Source organism: Amphiura filiformis, chromosome 11 (genome assembly GCF_039555335.1).
Source record: "Amphiura filiformis chromosome 11, Afil_fr2py, whole genome shotgun sequence".
In the NCBI taxonomy this organism is placed as follows: domain Eukaryota; kingdom Metazoa; phylum Echinodermata; class Ophiuroidea; order Amphilepidida; family Amphiuridae; genus Amphiura; species Amphiura filiformis.
In genome coordinates, this window is record NC_092638.1 from 29061293 (window position 1) to 29085795 (window position 24503).

Sequence of the window (24503 nt, forward strand, 5' to 3'; positions counted from 1 at the left end):
GGTCGGAGACTGTGGAGTGCCCGTCACCTCTATCGAAGCGCTTAAGCCAGACTCCCCCATGTAATGTTGCTACAGAAGGATCGCTACACTTCTTCCACAATGAGTCTGTTACCTTCTCGGCATTTAAAAATAAAGCCAGTACATGAACCCATTTGTATGTTCCTGGGTGGTGAGAGGCAATATGGGTAAAGAGCCTTGCCTAAGTGGACAATACATTGACGCCACAGGGATTTGAACTCACAACCTCCGAACTACCTCTCTTTTCTTAGAATATGTTGAGAAGTTGTCAAAACAGACAAACGATTAAATGCAATGCCTAGCTTAAAGGGATAATCAGTAATTTGCTGAACCAGACCCTAAAAGTCACCAAAATTCTGATTTTTGCATTTTTGGAACAAGCATAGAGCTGCGCTAATGAATAGCAAATGTGAAAGCAACCTGATACAGACAATATTTGACATCAAAAATGAAGATAAAATATAAGTACTTCCTTACATTTATTACTTCTGTTCGAATTAAGAAACCATGGTTAAAAGTCAAAGTACATACAATGGGCTATTCCAGTTGAAATCCGCACTGCCCCTGTGGAAGATTTAGCTAAAGTCTTCCACAGAGGGAGTAACAGTTTTAAATAGAAAAGACAGTTGGGTAACTTCCATTTGAAATACTCACTCCAGCTGTGGAAGATATAGGTAAAGCCATAATAAAGGGGGAGTATGAGTTTAAAAATGATTAACCCAGACCAATTACATTTCAAAAACATACTCCCCCTGTGGAAGATATTTCCAAAATCTTTCACAGGGGTAGTGTGGATTTTAAATGGAATAGCCCAATAGCAGTCAACACTATGGATAGCAGGTCACCCTTACACGGAATTATTTCCAATGTTTATAAAATAGACACAAGCTTTATTATCAAAACTGGCCTATAGACACATAAATGATTGATTGTCGGGTGGTACAGTTAGACAAAATGTTTTTGACAGAAAATCTTTCATAATCCCTTTAATTTTAAGCCCATGAGAACTACCTGCCAATTGGCTAAAAAGAAGTTTTCATCATCAATTGGACCAATCAGCAACATTGTTAGAATAATATCACCACACACAAAAAAATGGGGTGAAGTATTTGCAGAGCTCCATTCTGATTGGTGATTAAAGTGAAGATATCATGTAATTGACCAATCAGAGGCAATGTTAGATCGGCAGGTAGTGCTCAGGGGGTTAAACATCCTATTTCTCGATGATATGTTGTTACTGTTGTAAAAAACCCATGCAGCACTTGGTGGGTACTCAGAGTAGAATCTACCTAATTTACTTTTTCTCAAACAAAGGTTAAAAAATTACACTGCTATTGATGGATACCCTTGGTCTAAATGAAAATTTTTTTGGAAGACCTAAACATAATAAAAAAATCTACGTAGGAAGTGCTTGCAATTTATTCAAATAAAGATTGGTCTAAAGGGGATAGTACATCTAAAATAAACACTCCCCCTATGGAAGACATGGCCTTAATCTCCAACATAGGGGGTGTAGATTTCAAATGGAGTCACCCACTTTGGTAACCTCATTCAAAATTCACACTCCCTGTGTAGAAGGTAACCCCATTCAAAATTCACACTCCCTGTGTAGACGATTAAGGTTATGTTTTCCATAGGGGGTGTATAGATTTCAAATATAATGGCCCAATCTACTAGGCATTGTATATAAAAAGTGCTGAACATATACAGGCTGCTATATATATACTTTATACCTGCTCATGATAACATAATGTACAATATTTTCCAAACAGAGCACATCTTGGGTAGGTCATAACTTAAAGAGGAAAATATCACGAGCTCTGATTAGGAAAATATCACGAGCTCCGATTAGTAACAGGAGTAAAAATATCCTTTACAACATCTATATTAAATTAGCATGCATTAAAAGCATGGCATTATGGTAGGAAAAGCTCCAATGTATTGATTAAATATTTTTATCTCCTTGGATAGGAGGGGAGAGGAGGGGGAGGGTACCACACAACATACCATACCTACCCCAAACAATCTAATTAGGACATAAAATCCGTTTTTTTTTAAATCATGAAGTTTATATTTGAAGAGCTTGTTTCCAAACCATGTTTTAACATGACTTAAAAGTCCACAACCACATGTTTCTCATTTACTTGTGTGATACAATCACAATTACTTAATACTTTGACATTAGCAACGATGAGTTGTACCATCAACACGCCATTATTTACCACTACAATACTGCTTAACAATATGCAGACTATAATGTTCTCATTTGGGAACCAAAAGCCTCACACAGTATTGTTACTGTGCACCCACGGTCCACTGTTTGCTCTGTAATGGCGCATCCAACTGAAATTACTATACCTATATCATCACATCCGATTGCAACATCGCACAGGTAAATCAGAAACATGTGTTTGTGGACTTAACATGGTTTGGTAACAAGCTCTTCATTTCATCAACTCTTAATCTTGAAAATGGGCTAATTAGTTTGTGGGAGGTAGGTTAGGTTGAGCGTGGGTTGTGTATTGCAAAATGCTGGGAAGTAAAATCATATTATTCTAAATCATCTACAATCAGGTAGCTTACATGTAGATACACTCTTTATAACATTATCCTTTTACTGTTGTAGGAACTTTATGTATACAAAATGACTCTGATTATGGAAAAAAACACAGCCTGGGTAATGTTTTACTATCCCAAAATATGAGTTTCAATACTTCCCTTTGATTCGGTAAATTGAATCCAATGTATACTTTTCTTGCTCTTAGCAAAAAATACATATCCTGAATAACATTAATGTAGATTAAAGGTCCGTTCAAACTACTCCGCAATTGCTTTGTGGGGCGTTGCCGCACTGCGTCGTACTGCAGGATACTGCATTGCGATATCGCAATAAAGTTAAATACATTTGAACTTGAAAGTGTGACGAGTTGCAGCATAAAAGTAATTGATATATCGGCAACGCACAGCACCGCCCCACAATTGCGGCGTAGTATGAACGGAACTTAAGCCAGGAAGCGGCCACACCATGCAATGGTGTCAACTTCAATCACTACAGTACTTTAGTTAAGGTGTGGAGTGAATGCACTTTGTGGTTGTTATGAATAGAGCACTTTGCACTGCACATGACAGTCACATAGTGAATCAACTCCACACCTTAACTAAAGGTTGTGAATGTGCAACCGAGGCCACACAAGACTTTTTGCTATTAAACCATGGACCTACTTGCAGAGGAGCACCATCCTCGGTTTGTGGAGGTCAAATGCATTTTAGAGATTCCTCTGCTATTGTACAGTAATGACCTTGGTTGGTAGGCATATATATTGTACTGTGTACAATACACAGCTATACACACAATAATCCACCATTTTGGTCCTCGGTTTGCCTATTATATGTTTATTTGGACATCCTCGGTTTGAGAGCATTACATAATGTCCGTGGTTGCCAGCAGGCATGACCTTTCTGTAACCAGACCTTTAAATGTTAAAATGTTTTCCCCAAAGCAAAGCATGTTTATAACATTAGAAAAATATTTTTGTTTTTGAATTTGCTGGGTAGGTACTTATTACTAAGGGACCAACTATATATAATTTGGTTCACCTCAAGTTCGGCAGCGATGTATGTGTATATTTCGCTGCACCTAAAGTGAAATGCGCTGAGAGTACATGCACTCGTACAGGAGTGGTTTGTCGGCACACTTGCAGCGCAACCACAAAAAGGAATTGATGTCACTACAGAACTTGAGGTGAACCAAATTATAGGTACTTGTATAGTGAGCTTGACCAGTGTATATGCAATACAGTGGTAGTTGGAAACCTGAAACAAAAGTGAGCGATGCTCTTTTTTAAGTGGCTAGTGCGAAACGTTGTTAAACTGAAAGATATGGCTGTCAATACATTGATACTAGATTTCTCTACTGGAAGTCAGTGTGACCCAAACTCCTTCACATGTGGTAATAGAAGTATTGCATAACAATAGATAAAGCTTGGCAGTTAATCCATCTCCTTTGTTATGCAATACGCATACAGTGCGGAAATTATTCCATCTTCTTTTGTTATGATATATGCTTGCTGATTACGGAAATGATTACGGTCAAACTGACTTCCGGTAGAGAAACCTGCGATCCAAGTATTAAGGTGACAGAAGAAGGGTCTTAGTGAATGGTGGGTACAAGTCATTAAGACGGCAACATCCTCTAATACGGACTCGCTGTCTTAATATTAAGGGACTCGCTGTCTTAATATTAAGATCTATAAGACTGGTATTTCTTAACTAATTTTGCTGTAACTGGCCACTCAGCCTGAAACATGTACTGTACCTCCAGGCCATTCTAGTCCATACACCCCTATGGAAGACATGACCTTAATCTTCCACACAGGGGGTGTAGATTTCAAATGGGGTCACCCATTCAGGTAACCCCTATTTGAAATTCACACTCCTTGTGTGGGAGATTAAGGTCATGTCTTCCAGGGGGTGTATGGATTTCAACTGGAATAGCCCATTGCATCCTGTGATCATTGGTCACCCAACATCATTTGGCAGAGTTTTCTTGCACAGTCTTGTTGATGAATCTTGAGTGAGTCCTACACGCGCTTATGACCCTGGCACACAATAATCAGGATAAGTACAAAAGTGAGAAAGGCTGTAGTGTAGCCAAAGTGAGCAGCCTACTGATTGATTAAAAAACATGTTAACATTGGCATCAAAATTGATTGAATCACCATACAAATGAAGATATCAACAAGATCTGAGAATTTCAACAGATCTTTCTGTGCCCTACAGGCCTTTTTTTTCATATATTTAAGAAAACCATCATCCGTGTTGCCAACATTATCACTTTATGCAGCTAAACCCTCAAAGTTCCAGTGGGTGCATGACGTTACTAATATCGCTCACAATTTTCATCACTCTCAAAAATGGTGCCACAAGCGCTCAGACATCATCCTCTAATGCTATGACATCGTCATTTCATGGCATGAGATCGTAATTCCAAGCTGTCATCGAACCGACATCACAAATCCGTACTCGTAGCGACTTCCTCGCACTTTCTTACGACCCCATATCTATCCAATACACATCCACGATCAGATATTTCGTAAAGATCAGCTTTTCTCAACAGACACGATACTTGTAGAATTAATTCACAGAGAGAGGGAGTCGGTGCTGTAGGCCAGTCACGACCACCAGGCCAAATTAAAAAAATATTCTGCATACACATGATAAAGGAAAGCAATTTGACACAGATGCCATATATAATAATAAAATCCCAGAGTGAGTCAGCAGCAGTATTATTTACAGCATTTTCCCCCTTTTCCACTTTTACCCCTTTTTTGTCTAGCTTTACTGTCTGTTTATTCTGCTCTGCATTTTGTCTAGCTACGTTTTCTTTTCTTTTGTTGCAGTCTGAGCTCTGTAATGGCATTAAACATCTGAAAATAGAAACAAGAAATGTTCATAGAATTAGTCAAACACTCTGGATTGTTTCTGTATGTCAAGGCATTCTATGTTTGTACCAGTGACGTACAACCAACCAGGACCGACTTTCCCATGTCTGCATGTTGCTCATGGAGGGCAAATAGCAGTCAAGTTAGCTCAATCGATAAGGCGTTCGACTGTGGTGCGAGAGGTTGCAGGTTCGAACACTGGCGGTGCCTAGTACGCTCACGTGGAAAAATTGAGTTAGCTTGAAATTCCTCTGGACAAGGAACTTACTGTTAATTTGTTTCGTTGTAACCCGTACGAAACTCGGGGAGCTGATCCTGGTTACGATGGATATTTGTGGAATGTATAGGGTGTGCGCTCTTGAAGCAGCAAAGTCCCCGATTTGTTGTTTAATGGTTTGTGGAATGATGTGGGGCCGTAGTGGTCAGCGACAACCTGCAAAGTGTGCTGAGGCTTGTGGATCAACGTCTAGGCGTTGTGCCTGTTCGTAGCACACTATAAATCACTGCGCTTTTTTTATATTTTTTTTTAGTATATCTCCGGATAATTGTTTGATCTTGGGCTCTTACCGAAAAATGATGGAGGTACTCTTATTTGCCCTCCATGAGTGACAAACCAAAATGGCGGATTTAACATAGCATTACACGCAGGGCAACTTGGAGTCTGTACTCTTTGGTCAACACACTCATTATACTTATACACTCACATCACTGTATTGGGTACAAAAACTCATACCCTGCAACTTGAGGTCAAGTATGAGCCATCATCATTGAATGAAGGTCCCTGAACTATGCCACCGAATGAAACAATTTTGGCGAATAGTGTAGAACAACTAACGCAGGCTCGCAACTTTAATTATTTGCATCAATGATCAACGTTAATATAAGATTAGACTGCTCTTCTAAGCTCCCCTTAAAGAGTTATAAATAGCTGATCTAGTATATTCACTACATCTTTAAATTGGCCCACACAGCTCTCCTACATCTCACTTCAAGCACATCAGAGGAGGATTTCACTGACACTTGCAACATCAATTCAAAATGCACTTTTCAAATGTTTCTTACAAGAGGCTTCTTCAACAACAAATGAGTTACAATTTGTTTCACATTAATTTGGAGTAATCTTTCACACAGGAAATATGAATTTCAAATGGGGTTACATGAATGGGTGACTCCATTTGAAATCTACAAGCCCTGTGTAGGTGATTTACGGTCATGTCTTCTGTATAGGGGGTGTATGGATTTCAACTAGAATAGCCCATTGCTATCAAAGGAGAGGCTCATTAATTGCACAAATTTGTTTGTGCAATTAACAAGAGATCAATAATACTGCTAATAATCTGCTCACAATTTAGGGGTTTGTCCTTTGCGTAAAACTGTGAAGAATTAGCCTATAGTGTCAGTGTGTCTCGTCTCAAGTTGAGAGTAACGCCATGTTGCATTTTACAGTGGCAGATTCAAATCAGTGCATTCACACGGTTACATTGCAGTGTATGGACAAATTGCCCTTCTATGTGTGCGTAAACGCTCTGCTGGATTAAGCTAGTGCATGTTATGAAAATGCCACTGCGTAATCCAACATGGCGTTAGACTTAACTTGAGACGAGACAGAATATAGCACAGAAGGATGATACAGCTTTATTCTATAAGCTGCTTAATTCCTCAATGGAGTCCTTACACTATAATAGGAATTTCAATTAAATGAACACAGCTTTTAACAGCTGTATTCGATCCAACCGCAATCATATTTCGCGTATTTCAAACTACAACACGAACGCACAACCTTGGATACAATACTAACCAATCACGAGTGCGTTGGCATGGATGGATTCTCTTGCACATTACGCACACGCTGGCGTACATCACGCAGTGAATGCCAAAAATCATCACACTATGTCGGGCTGTGTTCATTCAAATGAAATTTCCACTGTAGTCTAACTTATGAATATATTACAACATGGATACATCCTATTTCGGGCAATTGTCAAAGTTCAATATATGCCCTTTCTATAACCTCCATTCCCCAACCTCCCAAGACCATTTGGAATTGATTATAATATAAAAACGTTACCTCTTCTACATTGATATTTTCCTTGGCGCTGGTCTCAAATAGTTGAATTCCCATCTGCTCAGCAAATTTGGTGGCATCATCTGTTTCTACTACTTTCTTTTCCGGACAATCATTTTTGTTTCCAACTGTTGAAAAAGCAAGAAACAATCATACTTGGTGTTAACAAATTCAATAAATAATATAATGATGGCTTCCTCACCATCTTTATGTCACTTATTTAGAGAATAAACGATAGACATTTCATATATAGAAAGATTTAACTCTTGATCACAATACAAAATATTTACTTCCGAAATTTTCAGCTGTTGATACTACAGCTTTCTTCAGCGGACTGACCCGATCGAGCACACTTGAAGTGTGACGTAATGATCGGGTCAGTCCGCTGAAGAAAGCTGTAGTATCAACAGCTGAAAATTTCGGAGGTAAATATTTTGTATTGTGATCAAGAGTTAAATCTTTCTATATATGGATTACCAATACAGATGAACTTTCATGCTAATGATAGACATTTCAGTTTTTACGGGAGACCACTTTTAGTTTGTGCCTAAAATTCTAGTTTTGTCAAGAAAGCCCATATATGTGCTATCAGACGAATCTTTACAGCCACCTGTACATGTATGTGCACTGATGGGATGAAGAAGTTATTGAGAATTATAACCACAAGTTTGGGCCAGCTTACCCATGACTCTGAGTCTGATAGTGAACCTCCTCTAGTACACAATCCCTGCAAATGCAGTCTCTACCCATGGCTAGGCTTAGAGAGAAAAAGCAATCTCGCTTTTCTAGCTGTGAATCTCGCTTTTTAGTGCTTTTCTCGCTTTTAAAAGATTCATTTCTACCACGAAAATCTATTTCTGTGGCGAATGGTTGCAGAATTCTGTAACTTACCTAGTATTCTACTGACCACATCACAATTCTGTTCTATTTCATGTAACCATCTTTTCACATTTACAAATGACTCTGCACTGGTCACGTCATATACGACTATAACTCCGTGGGTGCCTCTGTAGTATCTGTAACAGTCAGCAAAATACATATTGTTAGCATAAGTAGTATAGCATAGTACAAGTATTCCATCTAAAAGCATGTTTTCATTTTTTTTGAAGAAAGAGACAAATGGCAGACACCCTCCACAAACACATTAAAATAGATTGGTCTTACAATAATACATGTTTATACAGCTGCCTGTATCTAGTTGCTCAAACTTTAAATGTTATAGAGGAGGGTGACTGCCTTTCGTCTCTCATCAAAACAGAGATGCCACTCAGTTTTACTAAAAAAAACCCTGAAATTGGTGAGAAAAACCTTAAAAAGCATGAGAATGCAGGCCAAAAATTCCCAAAATTGGCTAAACATTAATAAAAACATGGGAATTTGGACTCACAAAAACCCTAAATTTAGGCTAAAACCTGAAAAGTGGCATCTCTGTCAAAAGCAAACACTCATTTTGAGGTATCCTTGCAGATGGAATTCCACTGTTCTTGGTTCTGTTTTACGGTTTTGTTGATCTGATCTAAATCTGATCCAGATTATAGAAACTGCCCTTTAAAATATACACTTAAAGTGGTTTGCTTGTGCCATGCTAGCTACATGCACATTATCCAAGAATGTTATTACTGTCTGCACTTTCCTGCTGGATGTTACATTTTAATTAGGGCTCATATTGAAATACCCTACCACGTTTTCACACAGAAAGAAGGCAGGATTCCCCTTGCTAAGCGCGCGCCTCAGGAAAGCTCAGTCATAAAACGGATGGATTATATGCATCAGTGATACACCCTGCCCAGGATTTTAACAAAAGAAGGCTAGCACAGGAAAGCTGCAGGATGGCGCACACCTTCCTGTGTAAGGGAATTTCAATATGAGCCCTTACATGTCCACCTTCATTATAATGATTATAAAACTTTAATGACACATCAACCTCCTCTATATGTATATAATACAATCTGATAAAAAAATACCAAGTTAATTATGTTACCAGCTGTTTTTATTTGCAACAATGAATATATTACATTCCATCTACAGATTTCAGTTTTGAGTCAGTTATGTAACCTATTTCAAGTAATTTTAGTCCAATGAATGATTCAAACAGTCTTCTTCTTGACAGAAAATTTGGATACTTCTCAATGAAAGAATAAATGGCCAAGGGACTAGAAGGTTGGAACTTTGTCATCACTCTGTAAACATTAATTTTTTTATATTTTCCCCCAAATTGAGAATATTGTTGTCAACAGGGTTCGAATTTGAGGGATGCCACCGAGGCCATTGCCTGCCTTTTTTCAGTTTTGGCCTTTGTGCCCCCAGATCTTTTTCAATTGATCAAGTTGATCAAGGCATTCTTCATCACTTGTTGGCCTTGGTGCCCTTCTTTGTCTTTGCGCAGTGGCCGTGAAAATGGGTGCCCAACAAATTCAAATTTTAGGCCTGGTTGTCGATATATTTAAGTCCTGAAAAAAGATATGTTGAAATCACAGAATGCACCTTTAACTTAAAACGATATTTTATCAAACTATTTCTTACGTTGATGTGATGGTCCTAAATCTCTCCTGGCCCGCTGTGTCCCAAATTTGTAACTTCACCTTCTCTCCGTTAACGTCTATGGTTCGAATCTTGAAGTCTACTCCTATTGTGGTTATATAGGTACCTGAAATGAACATGAGACTTCAACAAATTAGTATGATTTTCTACATCAAGCTTCACCTAGAACGCCTCAAGTGCTTTTGGCGACTGGAAAGGAAAGAAGGAATAGACCCCTCGCGTGCCAAGCATTAGGTCGGCGACCAGTAGCTACGGATGTAGCCACAGAAACTGTGTGTTTATGGGGTACACCCCGTCAGTCTGAAACCCCGTCAGTCCGAACCACCGCTAGTCCGAATTTTAAGCTTACCTAACACTAACCCTAACCCTAAACCTAAACTTAAACCTAACCTTAAACCTAACCCTAAACCTAACCCTAACCCTAAACATAAACCTAACGCTAAACCTAACCCTAACAATTCGGACTAGCGGTGGTTCGGACTGACGGTGTTTCGGACTGACGGGGAGACCCTGTGTTTATGTCACTTATGGTGATTGCGTCATCGCATCATGTGGGATGCATGAATGTGCAGTGGATATATCACAAAGTATTTTGTAGTATACACTACTCTAGTGTTAAAATGCAATTCTAAGTCAACGTCTGTCCGTTCGGACATTCGTGTCTGCACGCAATTGAATGGAGAGCTTCATATTTTTCAACAAGCGCTGTCATTTTTTTCTTTGTACTGTCATTTTCTTTCTTTTTGACAATTTTTTCATTATATGTGAACAAAATACCTAAATGGCAATTTTATGGACATATCCTAGAGTCCGAAGTTTTCCGTTTTACGGAAAACGGAAAAAAATCACGGAATCGGAGGTACAACACGGAAAATTACATTTTTATATGATGTGACAAAAATTGTTAAGACAAGAGAAATAAATGTTAAAAACAATCATGAGTTGTGTGTGCTAATTTTTATGTTAAAAATACTGTTTAATAATACCGATATAAAGGTATATTACCAAGGTATGAACCCCTATATCCATCCAAACATCGAACAGTCGGCCTATTATCGTATGGATACATGTATTCCAATCAGAGCATATTGATCGCGGTATTGAACACTTTATTGTGACATTATATCATGGTTTATATATTTTAAGCTTTATTCATGAAACATGGATTTACAAATTTTACAACACGGATTGGAAAATGGATTTTAGAAAACTTCGGACTCTAACATATCCTTCACACTGTACTTTTGTGGGGATATAGCTTTTAAGAATTGCAATGTCTAACACTAACCCAATGTCTAACACTAACACTAACCCTAACCCTAAACTTAAACCTAACCTTAAACCTAACCCTAAACCTAACCCTAACCCTAAACATAAACCTAACGCTAAACCTAACCCTAACAATTCGGACTAGCGGTGGTTCGGACTGACGGTGTTTCGGACTGACGGGGAGACCCTGTGTTTATGTCACTTATGGTGATTGCGTCATTGCATCATGTGGGATGCATGAATGTGCAGTGGATATATCACAAAGTATTTTGTAGTATACACTACTCTAGTGTTAAAATGCAATTCTAAGTCAACGTCTGTCCGTTCGGACATTCGTGTCTGCACGCAATTGAATGGAGAGCTTCATATTTTTCAACAAGCGCTGTCATTTTTTTCTTTATACTGTCATTTTCTTTCTTTTTGACAATTTTTTCATTATATGTGAACAAAATACCTAAATGGCAATTTTATGGACATATCCTAGAGTCCGAAGTTTTCCGTTTTACGGAAAACGGAAAAAATCACGGAATCGGAGGTACAACACGGAAAATTACCTTTTTATATGATGTGACAAAAATTGTTAAGACAAGAGAAATAAATGTTAAAAACAATCATGAGTTGTGTGTGCTAATTTTTATGTTAAAAATACTGTTTAATAATACCGATATAAAGGTATATTACCAAGGTATGAACCTCCTATATCCATCCAAACATCGTAACAGTCGGCCTATTATCGTGCGGATACATGTATTCCAATCAGAGCATATTGATCGCGGTATTGAACACTTTATTGTGACATTATATCATGGTTTATATATTTTAAGCTTTATTCATGAAACATGGATTTACAAATTTTACAACACGGATTGGAAAATGGATTTTAGAAAACGGTAAACTTCGGACTCTAACATATCCTTCATACTGTACTTTTGTGGGGATATAGCCTTTTAAGAATTGCAATGTCTAACTTGAATACATGTATGCATTATAGCTCTTTATTGATTATTCTGTGTAGTTATAGTCTCTTAAATGTATGTGATACAATCTGGTCCATGGAGGCCAAAGGAGGCATTTTTGAAAATTGAGTTACTATAATTATTACTAGTAAAGTAGGTAAAGGGGGCTATGCATCCTGCACAAGAACAAACAAACACAATGGGGAACGATGGCCACCTTCCCCCTTGTGTTTATTTGTTCTTGTGCAGGATGCGTACCGCCATTACCTACTTTACTTGTATTATGCTGGGGAAACGATTAAGCATCAGTAATGATCTCCTGTACTTGCGTAATATTTGTTTGCGTGTATTGTATACCTCGACTGCTCACATTAGACCCAGTTCTAACCACCATTTATCAGTGGGATGGAGCTGGTAGCCTAATGGATAGAGCATCCATCTAGAGATTGGAAGATCATGGGTTCGAATCCAATGCACATTCCCTTGTTTTTCTTGGGTTGTGTGCCGATCGGGATTCTTCAACTTCTTCAGGTCCTGATGAAGTCAGAGACACATCTGACGAAAGATCAACCACTCACACATTTTTTGAGACTTTGCTATTGTGATCTTAGCATTCCTATTGTTGTAATTTATGTCATCTTTGATGGTGAAATAGAGACCAGCTCCACCCTGGGTCTAACCCTTTTGGAAAATCGAGAAATATATGTCACATATTTTGACCATTTCAGTTTTCACTCTGGAAGAAAACATCTAAAAATATGAGGATGTGCTCTTACCTGAAAATGTGTTGTCTGCGAATCGTAATAATAAACTACTCTTGCCAACACCTGCCAATCAAACAAAAACATTGCATTGTTAATTATATCATCTTATTAAATACTCCGAGACAATAATTTCAATGTGATTTACATATTTCAAATTGTGCTGTTCTGTGCCAAATTACATTTTGTTTACTAGGAGCATACATTAGCAATGGCTGAGAAAAGACTACACCAAACAAATACACCTATACCCCACATAGACCCCTCCCCCTGCACACACCTACATGTACAAAATATTTAGACATTTCACAACAGTATAGCTTGGGAAGTTGCAGTGGTATTTGACTATATACTGTAAAAAATGATAATAATAAGCTTAAGAGTTGCTCGGATAAGAATGAATTTTTGGTGTTACAGATATTTGTAAATTAAAAACAAAAACAAAAAATGAAAAAGTTTAACAACCTATCCTAAAAATTAATTGTCTTGTTTTGTTAATAGGCACGTATGCTTATTATTGAATTGTTAGAGTAGGTACTTCTCTAATGAACACATGTAACTTATATTGTGCTGTTGATGATTACTAAATAAGTGGTTAACCACCTCCTGAATAGAGTAATAACAGAAACATGATAACCAGTAATAAGCAGGAAGAGGACACTTCACAGGAAATACATCTACTGTGGACAAAAAGTGATTAATGTTAAAAGAGCCAAGTATGCATTTTATACAAATGTATGTACAATACACAACTTCCAGCTTTGTTCCATTTAAAATCCACACTCCCCTTGTGGAAGATTTTGAAAATATCCTCCACAGAAGGAGTGTGAATTTCAAATGCAATTACCATATTCGTTCCAAGAAGCACACATACCCCAATAAGTTCCCACCCAGGGTATTTTCAATTTGCTAAAGGGTACAATTTGTACATGTACATTGTACCATTAATGTTGAAGTGACAGATATCAATACAGTGAAATAGCTGGAGGACTACAAGTCCTGTGTACACTTGCAATACATTTCTGCATCAGAAAAGCTATAGAATGTCTCTAATAAACTCCCCTTACGAAAAAAAAACCAGGTAGAAAAAAAAATAAGCGCCCACCCAAAATAACTTAAGTTATGTTAAGTGCCCTGGGCACAGTATAGCACATTGACCAACTCTATAAAACTCACTCTCCCTCTGTGGAAGATTGCAGTTGAATCTTTCTCAGAGGGTGTATGAAAATTATATGGAGCTGCCTAATGTGCTCATTCCATTTGAAATTCATACTCCCCCTGTGCAAGATATTTCCAAAATCTTCCACAGGGGCAGTGTGTATTTTAAATGGAATGGCCCAATCTCTCTCATCTATAGGGATGCACAGAATGAATCCACATATCAGATTGGGGCCACCGATCTAAATAGTCCGGATTTCAGTCAGATCGGTTTTGAGTCGGGATCGGGGAAAACCCCTTGCATTTGCAGATCTAATGACAAGATTAAAGGAGGATTTCGTGATCCTAGCATCCTCTTTTTATGTATTAGCGGGAGACCAGGCTTCGCTGGTCCCGCTTAGTTGAGTAAACAGGAGCGGTTAGTAAAGCGGGAGTGGTTAGTAAACATGGTAAACGGTGATGATAATCATGGTGTCTTGGTATAGATTATTCATCCAGTATAGTAATGATCATGTTAGCTTGATAAACATAATTATCCAGACCTGTGATAATGTTGTTAGGCCTACTCACTAAATCCCTCAGATTACTTTTGAAACAGCTCGTGACAGAATGATTGATTTTAACTTTATCCCAACAAACATAAAACATTAAGGTTAGAAGAGGTTGCTAGAAAACGTTTCAATTCCGGGTTATAATAGTATAAAACATGTAAGAAACATGATTAAAAGTTGCGGCAAAATATTTCCGTATTTGTGGACTTTCACCCACCCCTAACATTTAACCTTTTCGAGCTAATACTGAACAGTTAACGACTAATTCGGTCCCTGTTGGCTACATTTTAACATTCCCTCTGAAAAGTGGACTTTTTTGCAAATCTGTCACCCAATGACCCCCTTTTTCATCAGCTTACACCCAATGATCCCCCCGAAATGGCTTCAAGGCCTTTACTTTGACCATGTTTCCAATTCTGAGGGGACACAACCCCCCCCGCACAGCGCGCGACACAATGGGGCTTCGTGGCCCTTCAAGAGGTGGTGGCAAAAACTTCGAGTGTGCCCCCACCCCTTTTCCCAAATTTCTGGATCCGCCACTGTCTCACAGAAGAAGTCAGTCACGTACATACGTGAGGCATACGCGCTGTAAGCCAACATTAAGTGCGTCCATACCATGCGCGGTAAAGCGCGTGAAACCATGGTGCCGTATCTGGCGCAGGTGCATGACTCCGCCACTTGACGCGTTTGCTGTCATGACCTGACCCATAAGGTTATTGACCTCAACGGCCTAGCAACTGACCATTTTTTTTGTTATTTCCATAGTGATTGAATAGTTTTGCAAAAATGAACGTCAGATGGTTTAATGGCAATATGTACCCGATCAATGTACGAATAAATCAAAGCTGAAAGTCAAATCATCTCAGAGCCTGCTTCTGGACAAGATTTAGCGACTTCCTTTTATTTATATAGACACTGCTCCATAGGCCAGTGTTGTTAATTTCATTCTGGCATACCAGAACGAAATTTGACAACATTTTTTGCAAGAAATTTTTGGTACGGTACATGAACATTATTATGTAGCCATAGGTTTCCAGTGGTATCAAAATCTCAACTTGTTTTGAAAAAAAGTGGGGGGGATGAGGCTGTGGATCACAAAATTACTTTCTACTTTCATATGCAAAATCAGTATTTAGGCTTCAAATTTCACCACAGCCATTGATTTTAGCTAGCAGTGTCTAGCAGGCTGTATTTTACCTGAAAAGTTGATTACTTCAAGGTGATTGGTTGTACAAATTCAACAGAATCGGTGGAGTCAACTTATACCTTTGGTGCTCAATGGACAATATTCATAACAGCTCTTTATTTCACTCCTGGGTAGGGAGAGGCAAGTGAGGTAAAATGACATGCCCAAGTGGCAGTGCACAACATGATGACACCGCTGCAGCTCGAACTTGTGACCCTCCCATTGCGAGGTAGAGCCCATACCACTGTAGCACTGTGCCCCCAATGACATGAATTATACGAATGTGCATTCTCGCTTACCCAGGAAGGTATGTTAGGAGAAATCGCACCAGAAGTATAAGATCACCACTAGCAACAGCACATGTGCAGATGGTATTTGGCATGGATTTTTGGGACAGACATTCCTCAGGAATAAATACTGGGAATATTCCTGACATAAATACACCAAAACTGTATGTTGACATTTGATCAACTTTTGTTTATCAACAACATACATGTATTATCAGAGTGTGCAGAGAATTAAGCTGTTCCTACCTCTGATCTAGCATACAGGGATTAACCCCATGAGAACTACCTGCCTATTGGTCAAAAAGGAGTTTTCATTATCAATTGGACCAATCAGCAACTTTATTAGAATAATTTCACCACACAGAATAATTGGGGTGAATTATTTGCAAAACTCCATTCTGATTGGTGATTAAAATAAAGATATCATGTAATTGACCAATCAGAGGCAATGTTAGATCGGCAGGTAGTGCTCAGGGGGTTAAACCAAAATTCTGAAATGTGATGTGTAAATCTTCTTTTTGCAGCATCTTTTTGAGAAATGTTAAGATTTTAAAAGAAATGGAAGGAATTTTAGTTTTTGAGGATTTTAATTAGAAAAAATTATTTTATACATGTACTAGATATAATCCCTTTAGTTTGACACTCAATGAACATTCAGTTAGGAAATAAAAGACAAGAAAAGTAATTATGATTTCCCCTTTCCAAGTTCAGGTTAGAGTTAAAAGCCTCAAATGTACCAAGCAACTTTTTTTAGAATTTACAATACCCAAAAAAAACCTGATAGGGTTGCCATTTACACCCAAAATGCAGGCTGCACTGCCACACTTTTGTGTAGATCACCGGCAGCTTGCAACTGACTAAAAGTGCATTGTAGTCTACAAATGGACTACATGTATGCCTGTTATATAATATTTGGATGACGAAGTTGACAAAATGTTGTGTATTAGCCGTAGGAGTCACCCCAATGGGTGAATATGTAGCAGTGGCGTAACTAGGGTTGGTAGCGCTCGGGCAAGAAACAAAATTGGCGCCCCTACCCACCACCAGAGACTATCTTAGATGTGGGCAGTGGAGTGGAGTAGCTAGGGGTTGTGGTGCCCAGGGCTAAGGATACATAATGCCCCCCCCCCAATTTTTGAAACAATTGTGCGTGGAGCGTGCGAAATTTTGGACAAATAAGGCCTACCACTAATTAATTTTGATTACTAGAAGTTGAATATCGGTCTTATAATGTTCTTTCAATTGATTTTGCGCTGGAATGCATGCACAAATTTTGATTTTTATCACTTGGAGGGGTGCAGAATCGATTCACTCGGTCGGACATCCGGGAACATTGTCCCCTTTGTCCCCTTTGCACAAGCGCACACATAGCAACCAGCTTGAGAAAGGGGATCTGCACATGCGCACACTGGTTTTACAAGGCTATTTCCCCTTTGTGACGTCAGCCCGACCAAGAGAATGCTGAATTGGTCAATTTGGCTCCCCCCAAAGGGTGGCGCCCGGGGCACGTTTCCCCCCTGCCCCCTAGTTACACCACCTATTTCATTGGATGCACTGGCCTTTATAGCATGGACAGGCAAATAGAATGCTGGTTTATAATAAAAGATTTGCTGCAATGTTAGCAGATCTACAACCAAGTCACCTTGCACTTGATTCATCAATCTCAGCTCGTGTTCAGTGGGGAGGGGTACTTAGTACAAAAGACCAGTGGCATAGCGTGGGTCATCACATTGGGGGGCACCGACCATGATTGGGGGCCCAATTGTGCAGGAACACAGCTCATATGGCAACTCTGAGACACCTCGCAATGCAGGACATAGATGATGAGTCACCTTCCTGCTACTGCCTGGCTTCACTGCATTGTAACCTCACACTAAAGGTGCATAAATAGGCCTTTACATAATTTACATTTGTAACACATGTGCATCTGTCTTCATTATTTCCGTACAGGCTGTTAAGTCCAGAAGCAGGGGTTACACTTCAGATTTGCATGATGCAGGGGGATGGGGACGGCCCCAAGGAAGAACAACCTAGGGGTTGAAGTGGGCCCTCTGTGGCTAAATAAAGTTGAATCTGAATCTGACCTCAAAATTATTGTGAAAGGATCTTCCTGTATCTACAGACTTGCTTTAGTTCTTCAACCCATATTTCTAAATATTCTTTAGGGTCTAAATCACAGAAATCCAAGTTCCAGAGTCAATTGGAATTTCACGGTTCTCAGGTTGCGCGGTTCTCGATGTACCTTGCCACACATCCTTCTAAGCGGGGCAATTTCAGTGCTAGGAGTAGAAAATGTTTAAAAGATCAATGAAGAGGTCCATATGGTATGTATATATATAAATATGTTACAGCAGGTTTTGCTTCCATTGTTATTTTCACAGGGGCTAAAAAAAATATAAAAAATGATAGAGAATCGCTATAGAGCTAAATGGTGATAAGAGAGGACCTCAGGGGAAGGATTCCTGAGGTAATAACACCTTCAAAATTATCATCAGGTGAGGAAGAGGTTGATCTGCCCCGTTCCACCACGTTTCGCTACCATATGCCTTCCAGTTCCGAGAAATCATGTTCACACCTAGTGGAATAGGAAGACCACCAATTGCCACCCCTCTACCAAGTTACATCACTGTACACTGTATCAGTTCCGAGAAATTGCCCTCGCAAAAGGTACTTTGGCGAGTCTAGTCCTTAATCATAGACACTCAAATACATGTACATGAATGTGGAGCAACATTTTAAACTTGGCACACTGGTCAATTGGCAGCCAGTGGAGTTGACCGCTACAGTGATCAAGCTGGCTGATGACAAGGACTCTTATGGCATGTGCACACAGGTAGACTGTCCCACAGTCTCGGTTCGATCCAGTCTCTGGATAATGGAACTATCCCAGGAACGATACATAATACCCTATAAAAATATGCCAAAGTCCTTTAACCCCCTTGTCCACTTCTAAATACACAGCGCCAAAAACCAATTCCTCTTTCTTCACAAATCAATGCCATCACACTGATTACACTTCCTACATTGACCGCACCCCACTGGGTTAATTTTTAATGTTATATAGTCTACATTTCCAGTCGTTTTCCATGGACCGAGGGAGGGTCTAATGCGCAGGTGTCTTGATCTAGGAAATGTTTGATGCACCACAGATTGTGCATGTGGAAATTTACTGTCTTTGCAATAGACAAAACCTGGTCGGTCATCTTCATGGAAATAAATGAAGGCAGGAATCCCGCAGGATGCTGATGCCATCTGTCCATGTTATTTCCTGTATTTATACGGGGAGCCTGTAAGAAATTTTGAGTACCGATACATGGTAAATAATTACAAAGCTTTTCTTTGTTTTTGCATTGTTGTAAATGTATTTTAGCAGTGAAACAAAGAAATAAAAGTGATCCAAATGTGGGTCTTAACTTAGGAACTGCCGGAGAGCCTGAAAAAGGGGCCCTTGACCGCCGCACATACCCATACAACCTTTAGTGATGTGAGTGCCCCTCTTGTTTATTTGTTTTAAAACAGTCGCTCCATGTGGAGACACACTTTGATCCTGATGGGACCAGGTTCAAACAAAATCAGGCCCATGAAAAAAATGTAGAGATTTGAAGGTAGAGAACAGCGAAAAGAGGGCCACTCCCAACAATCAAGTGAACAATTTTACAACAAACCTTTGGGTCAAAAGAAGGAAAATCCAACCTCAACTAGAGTGTTCAAACTCTGAAAGCTAATTGGGCTAATCCAGTTGAAATCCACATTACCGCTGTGGTAGATTTTGAAATACCTTTCACAGGGGGAGTATGTTTGTCAAATGAAATTGGTTATAGTTAATCAGGGGTTCAAATTCGCAATAAATTACGGGAACCTGTTTAGGTTCTCGCAAAGGGCTTTTGCGAGAACCTTTGGTTCATGTGAACATTGTAGTGCAGGGCGATATCTATTCAAAAATTGTATTCATCTAGTATTACTATGGTAGTTAATCCTGTTACATCATCATTTTTTGCAAAAAGGTAAAATATTACACAACATGCGGTCTGACAATTGGAAGCTTACGAGAACCAATTTTGGTTCTCCTAGTTGTTATCCAGCGAGAACCTTCAGGAGAACCGGTTCTCGGGTTCTCCTCGAATTTGAAACCCTGTTAATCATTTTGAAACCCATACTCTCCCTGTATTGTGGCTTTGCCTTCATCTTCCACATGGAGTGAGTATTTCAAATGAAAGTTACAATGTCTATTCTATTCAAAATTGATACGCCCCCTGTGGCAGACTCAAATCAAAATATAGAGGGCAGAGTTTTTGCATTGACAACTTGTGTTGAACTTGCCAGACTTTGAGTGTTATCCAGTCTTAGAACTTCACAAAATCTGGTTTTATTTATTATCAATCCTTGATTCAATTTTTACCCAGCCAATTTATGTTTTATGGGGCGTGATATTTATCTCGTCGAGAGTGATGTGCTGGCCTCCTCGTTTGCTTTTTTGGCTCATGGGAAGCGGCGTGGATTATGACATTTTCTTTTTGTTTATATTGTTCTGTTTAAAATTTTATTTATTATTTAAAAAGAAAAAAATATAATGTATTTGTTAGGCCCTTAAATTTTAATTGTTTGTAGCTTTAAGATATTTTAATCTGTTTTTGGTTGTGTAAAGCGCCTAGAGGCATTTGCATTAGGCGCTATATTAAATCTGTCTTTATTATTATTATTATTATTATATTGAAAATGTAGTGAAAACCAGATTTCATGAAGTTCTAACACTGTAGGCCTACATGTACATGTAGGCCTACAAATGTAGCACTCAAAAGCCATTTGTGGGGAAATCAGTCTTTCAAGACAGATTTGTACATGTTAAGTCAGTAAGGAATGGGTGGTAATTTGAGGTCACAGACTTAAATTGTACATGCATCGTTTTCCAGAGAGTGACACAACTGCAGAAAGCAGAATCTTGGACAACTATCAAGTTACCACGATAGAATTGCTTTATTCTGTGTGGTAGTAACTGGAGAGTTTGCCCAAGATTCTGCTTGCTGTACCTGCCTGGCAGAAAGCAGAATCTTGGACAACTATCCAGTTACCACAAAAGAATTGCTTTATTCCATGTGGTAGTAACTGGATAGTTAGTTGTCCAAGATTCAGCTCGCTGCGACACAACTTCACAACACACACTTACAAATTTGGCACAATCTGGCGACCTACAATGTATGTATTGTCCATAACTCTGCACATTTTTGGGCTACAAAGCCTACAAAGTTAAAGATGATTCTTTTTTCAATTAAAACAATTTAAACAGAAATTATTCAATTTGAAAACTGTATGAACATGTATACCTACATGTACCATTTAATCCATTTACTGTGCATGTTTACAAGTACCGGTAATGCACAGTAAACAGAATTAATGGAATGGGTCTGTTCCTCTATCCACTGATAGCTGATGATGGATGAGGATAGACTTCAGAGACAGAGTCTGAGAGTCGTTTAGTACCGGCAACCCAGCATGTACACAAAACAATTTTAAAACATTTTTTTTAAACAGGTTATACTGGGTTTTGGTTGTCGTAAACAAACACGATTTACTAACACCAAATTTTGTGGTTTTATGAAGGTCATGAAAATGGTTCGGTTTTAGTAAAACGTTTTTATAACATTAAATGTCAGGTTTTATGAAGGTCATAAAAATGTTTAAAAAACGTATGAAAACACACTACCGGGTACAACAACATTTTTAGAATGTTGTCAAAATGTTGCAAAATATATTTTGCAAACATTTTTTGCCAAATATTTTGTCAACACTTTTAAAGTTCAAAAATACCATTGGGATCTTTTGCAGTGAGTAAGTTTTCAAACAATGTTTTGATAAAATTAAAAACATTTTATACCCTTCATATAAAAAACCATACTGATTTAATGTTTTTGGCAACCTTTTCTAACCTTTTGCGAATAATGTCAAAAACGTTTTTGTTTGCTGGGTATACATAAAATCAAAACTAGTGACAGTGTTAATTAGTGCTGTGAAACCATCAAGCAACTTTGAAATTGGTAAGTTTACATACCACAATGATGCACGTACATGTAAGGTCTTTCATATGACGTGCACTACAGTACCGATTAGATAAACAATAGGAATTTTGTAAAAATTACTATCCTCTAGATCTACTGTGTGAAAGACGACAGGCAGGTCCAATATTTTGAGTAGTGGATGTAGGTATCCCAGGCAAACCTTAGTTAACACATTTGCTAGTCAGCGAAATTCGCCGAGACCGGGGCCCAAACACAATGCATATTTACATAGAAATTTGAATTTTTTTTGAGGATAGGTCGGTGAAGGAAACCTACATAAATATGTTTTCTATACTTCACTTGACCCAAATATATGATTTTTTATGGTGATAATCAAGTCGCACATGGAATTATAGAGGGATTTTGATAGCAGTCCCATTAAAAAAAGCTGCTATCGCCATGAGACTAAGATCTAGATACACCCCCGAAATGCCGTTTTGGGGAATTTTGCTAGCTGAATCTTTTTGATGAAAGTCAGTCTTTGACAAGATGTAACTTTGCTACGGAAAGTGCTATGAAAAAAAGGTTTTCAGTTTTGGCTATGTTTACTCAAGGGCTTTAATTTGATATATAAAATGATGCAGTTTGATGGCAAATTTGAATTCACCTAGCATACCTAGTGGATGCCAGTGCAACTACGGTAAAAAATTGGACCTGCCTGTCATCTACCACACGGTAGTGGATAGTAAAAACAAAAATTCCTATCATTTATTCTCATTCTTATAGTCAATTAAATATATATTATTTTGATATTAAAATCAAAACATTGTTTTATTTAACAAAAATTAAGTTATCTTCAAATTCTTCATGAAAACTCCCCTTTTTCTGAAATGAACGAAACTTGTTTACATACTCTTTTAGTTTAGTTGTTCGTACTGGGACCTTGTATTATTATAGGATGCACTACATACTCACGCTTCGACAAGCGTCTTCCATGACAATACAATTGCTGCCGTCTACCATGTGGTAGACGGCATGCAGAAACCAATGAAATTCAGTGCTAACATACATTTTTGTAACAAACTAAACCATAGCCACGGACTAAGAATATGAAATGTGTTACGGTAAATATTCCAATATACCATCCATTCATTGTTTTCAAATAGAGAGTACCAGTACTCACACTCATTCAGTTAAAGTAAAACCACAAGTACACGATGACTAATAGTATTCATAATTGTGATAATAATAAAGGAATGTATGACATTGTACTACAAGTTCACAAGTATCCATTCATTCATGCATGGCATTGTCACTGTTCTGCATCAGATGAGTTGCAGAACAGTATTCATGTTATTATTACAATACAGAAATGTATTACTGAATGAACTGATATAGTGTAAATAATATAAGTTCCATGATTTTATAGAATAATTGATTGACACAGATTCATGGCCATGATTCATTGATTGATGGTTTGACTTGTAAATAAACATGATAAACAAGGGCAGGCCAAGGGAAAGATTGATCCAACGAATGAAACGAAAGAAAGGCAGAGAAATATAACTGGAATGAAAAAACAAACAAACAAACATTTACCATAAAAATGTATACAAATAAAAAAAATCCAATAAAAAAATCCCAATCTGTCAGTGTCATGCAATGTGATCATGATTCGACTCTGTGTCATCACATCAGCATTCAGTGTCTGTGTGTGCCACACATAGGCATGATAGGGCCAAGGCATGACCCACTGCTTGATCGACTTACCACTGTCGCCGATGATCAACAATTTGAATAAATGATCGTATTCTCTAGCCATGATTAAGCCCGAAAAATGGGCAAAAGGTTAAAAGAAATGTCCCTTTCTGTACGGCGAAGTATATGCATATAAAAATGAAGGGAAGCGGATACCAGAAGTACAGTACTATACTGTACACTCGATAAAGCAATCATTTACCGACAACATGGGTTGCCGGTTTGTTACTCACAGCTCTCTCTTGCATGCAGGATGAAGACTAAAATTGAGTTTTGTTTCATGGGCTGTCATTTTCTTTGGAAGGGAGGGTGGGCCCGGGGTGGGGGTTGAGGCATAATTTTTTTTGGTACACTAAGGGGTTGTGCAATAATTATGAGCCCCCCTGTGGGTGCCAAAAATCACTTGCCCCCGCTTGCCCCCCTCTCGGCCGGCAAATTCTTTGCCTCCCCCTTACACATGCCAAATTTTTGGGATCCTAATTTGCAAACATTTTAAAATGGTCTAGATATAGGCTAGTC

At 38.5% G+C, this 24503-nt stretch overlaps 1 protein-coding gene across 1 annotated transcript; it reads right to left on the reverse strand.

Moving 5' to 3' along the window:
* Positions 1-5251: 5251 nt before the first annotated feature.
* On the reverse strand, positions 5252-24187 carry LOC140164685 (ras-related protein Rab-35). The gene is made up of 6 exons (XM_072188035.1): positions 23997-24187; positions 13067-13117; positions 10048-10171; positions 8416-8540; positions 7528-7652; positions 5252-5444 (listed from the first exon to the last, which is right to left on the reverse strand). The coding sequence occupies exons 1-6, from the start codon at positions 24046-24048 to the stop codon at positions 5388-5390; spliced, it is 534 nt and encodes a 177-aa protein (XP_072044136.1). The 5' UTR covers positions 24049-24187; the 3' UTR covers positions 5252-5387.
* Positions 24188-24503: the final 316 nt, after the last annotated feature.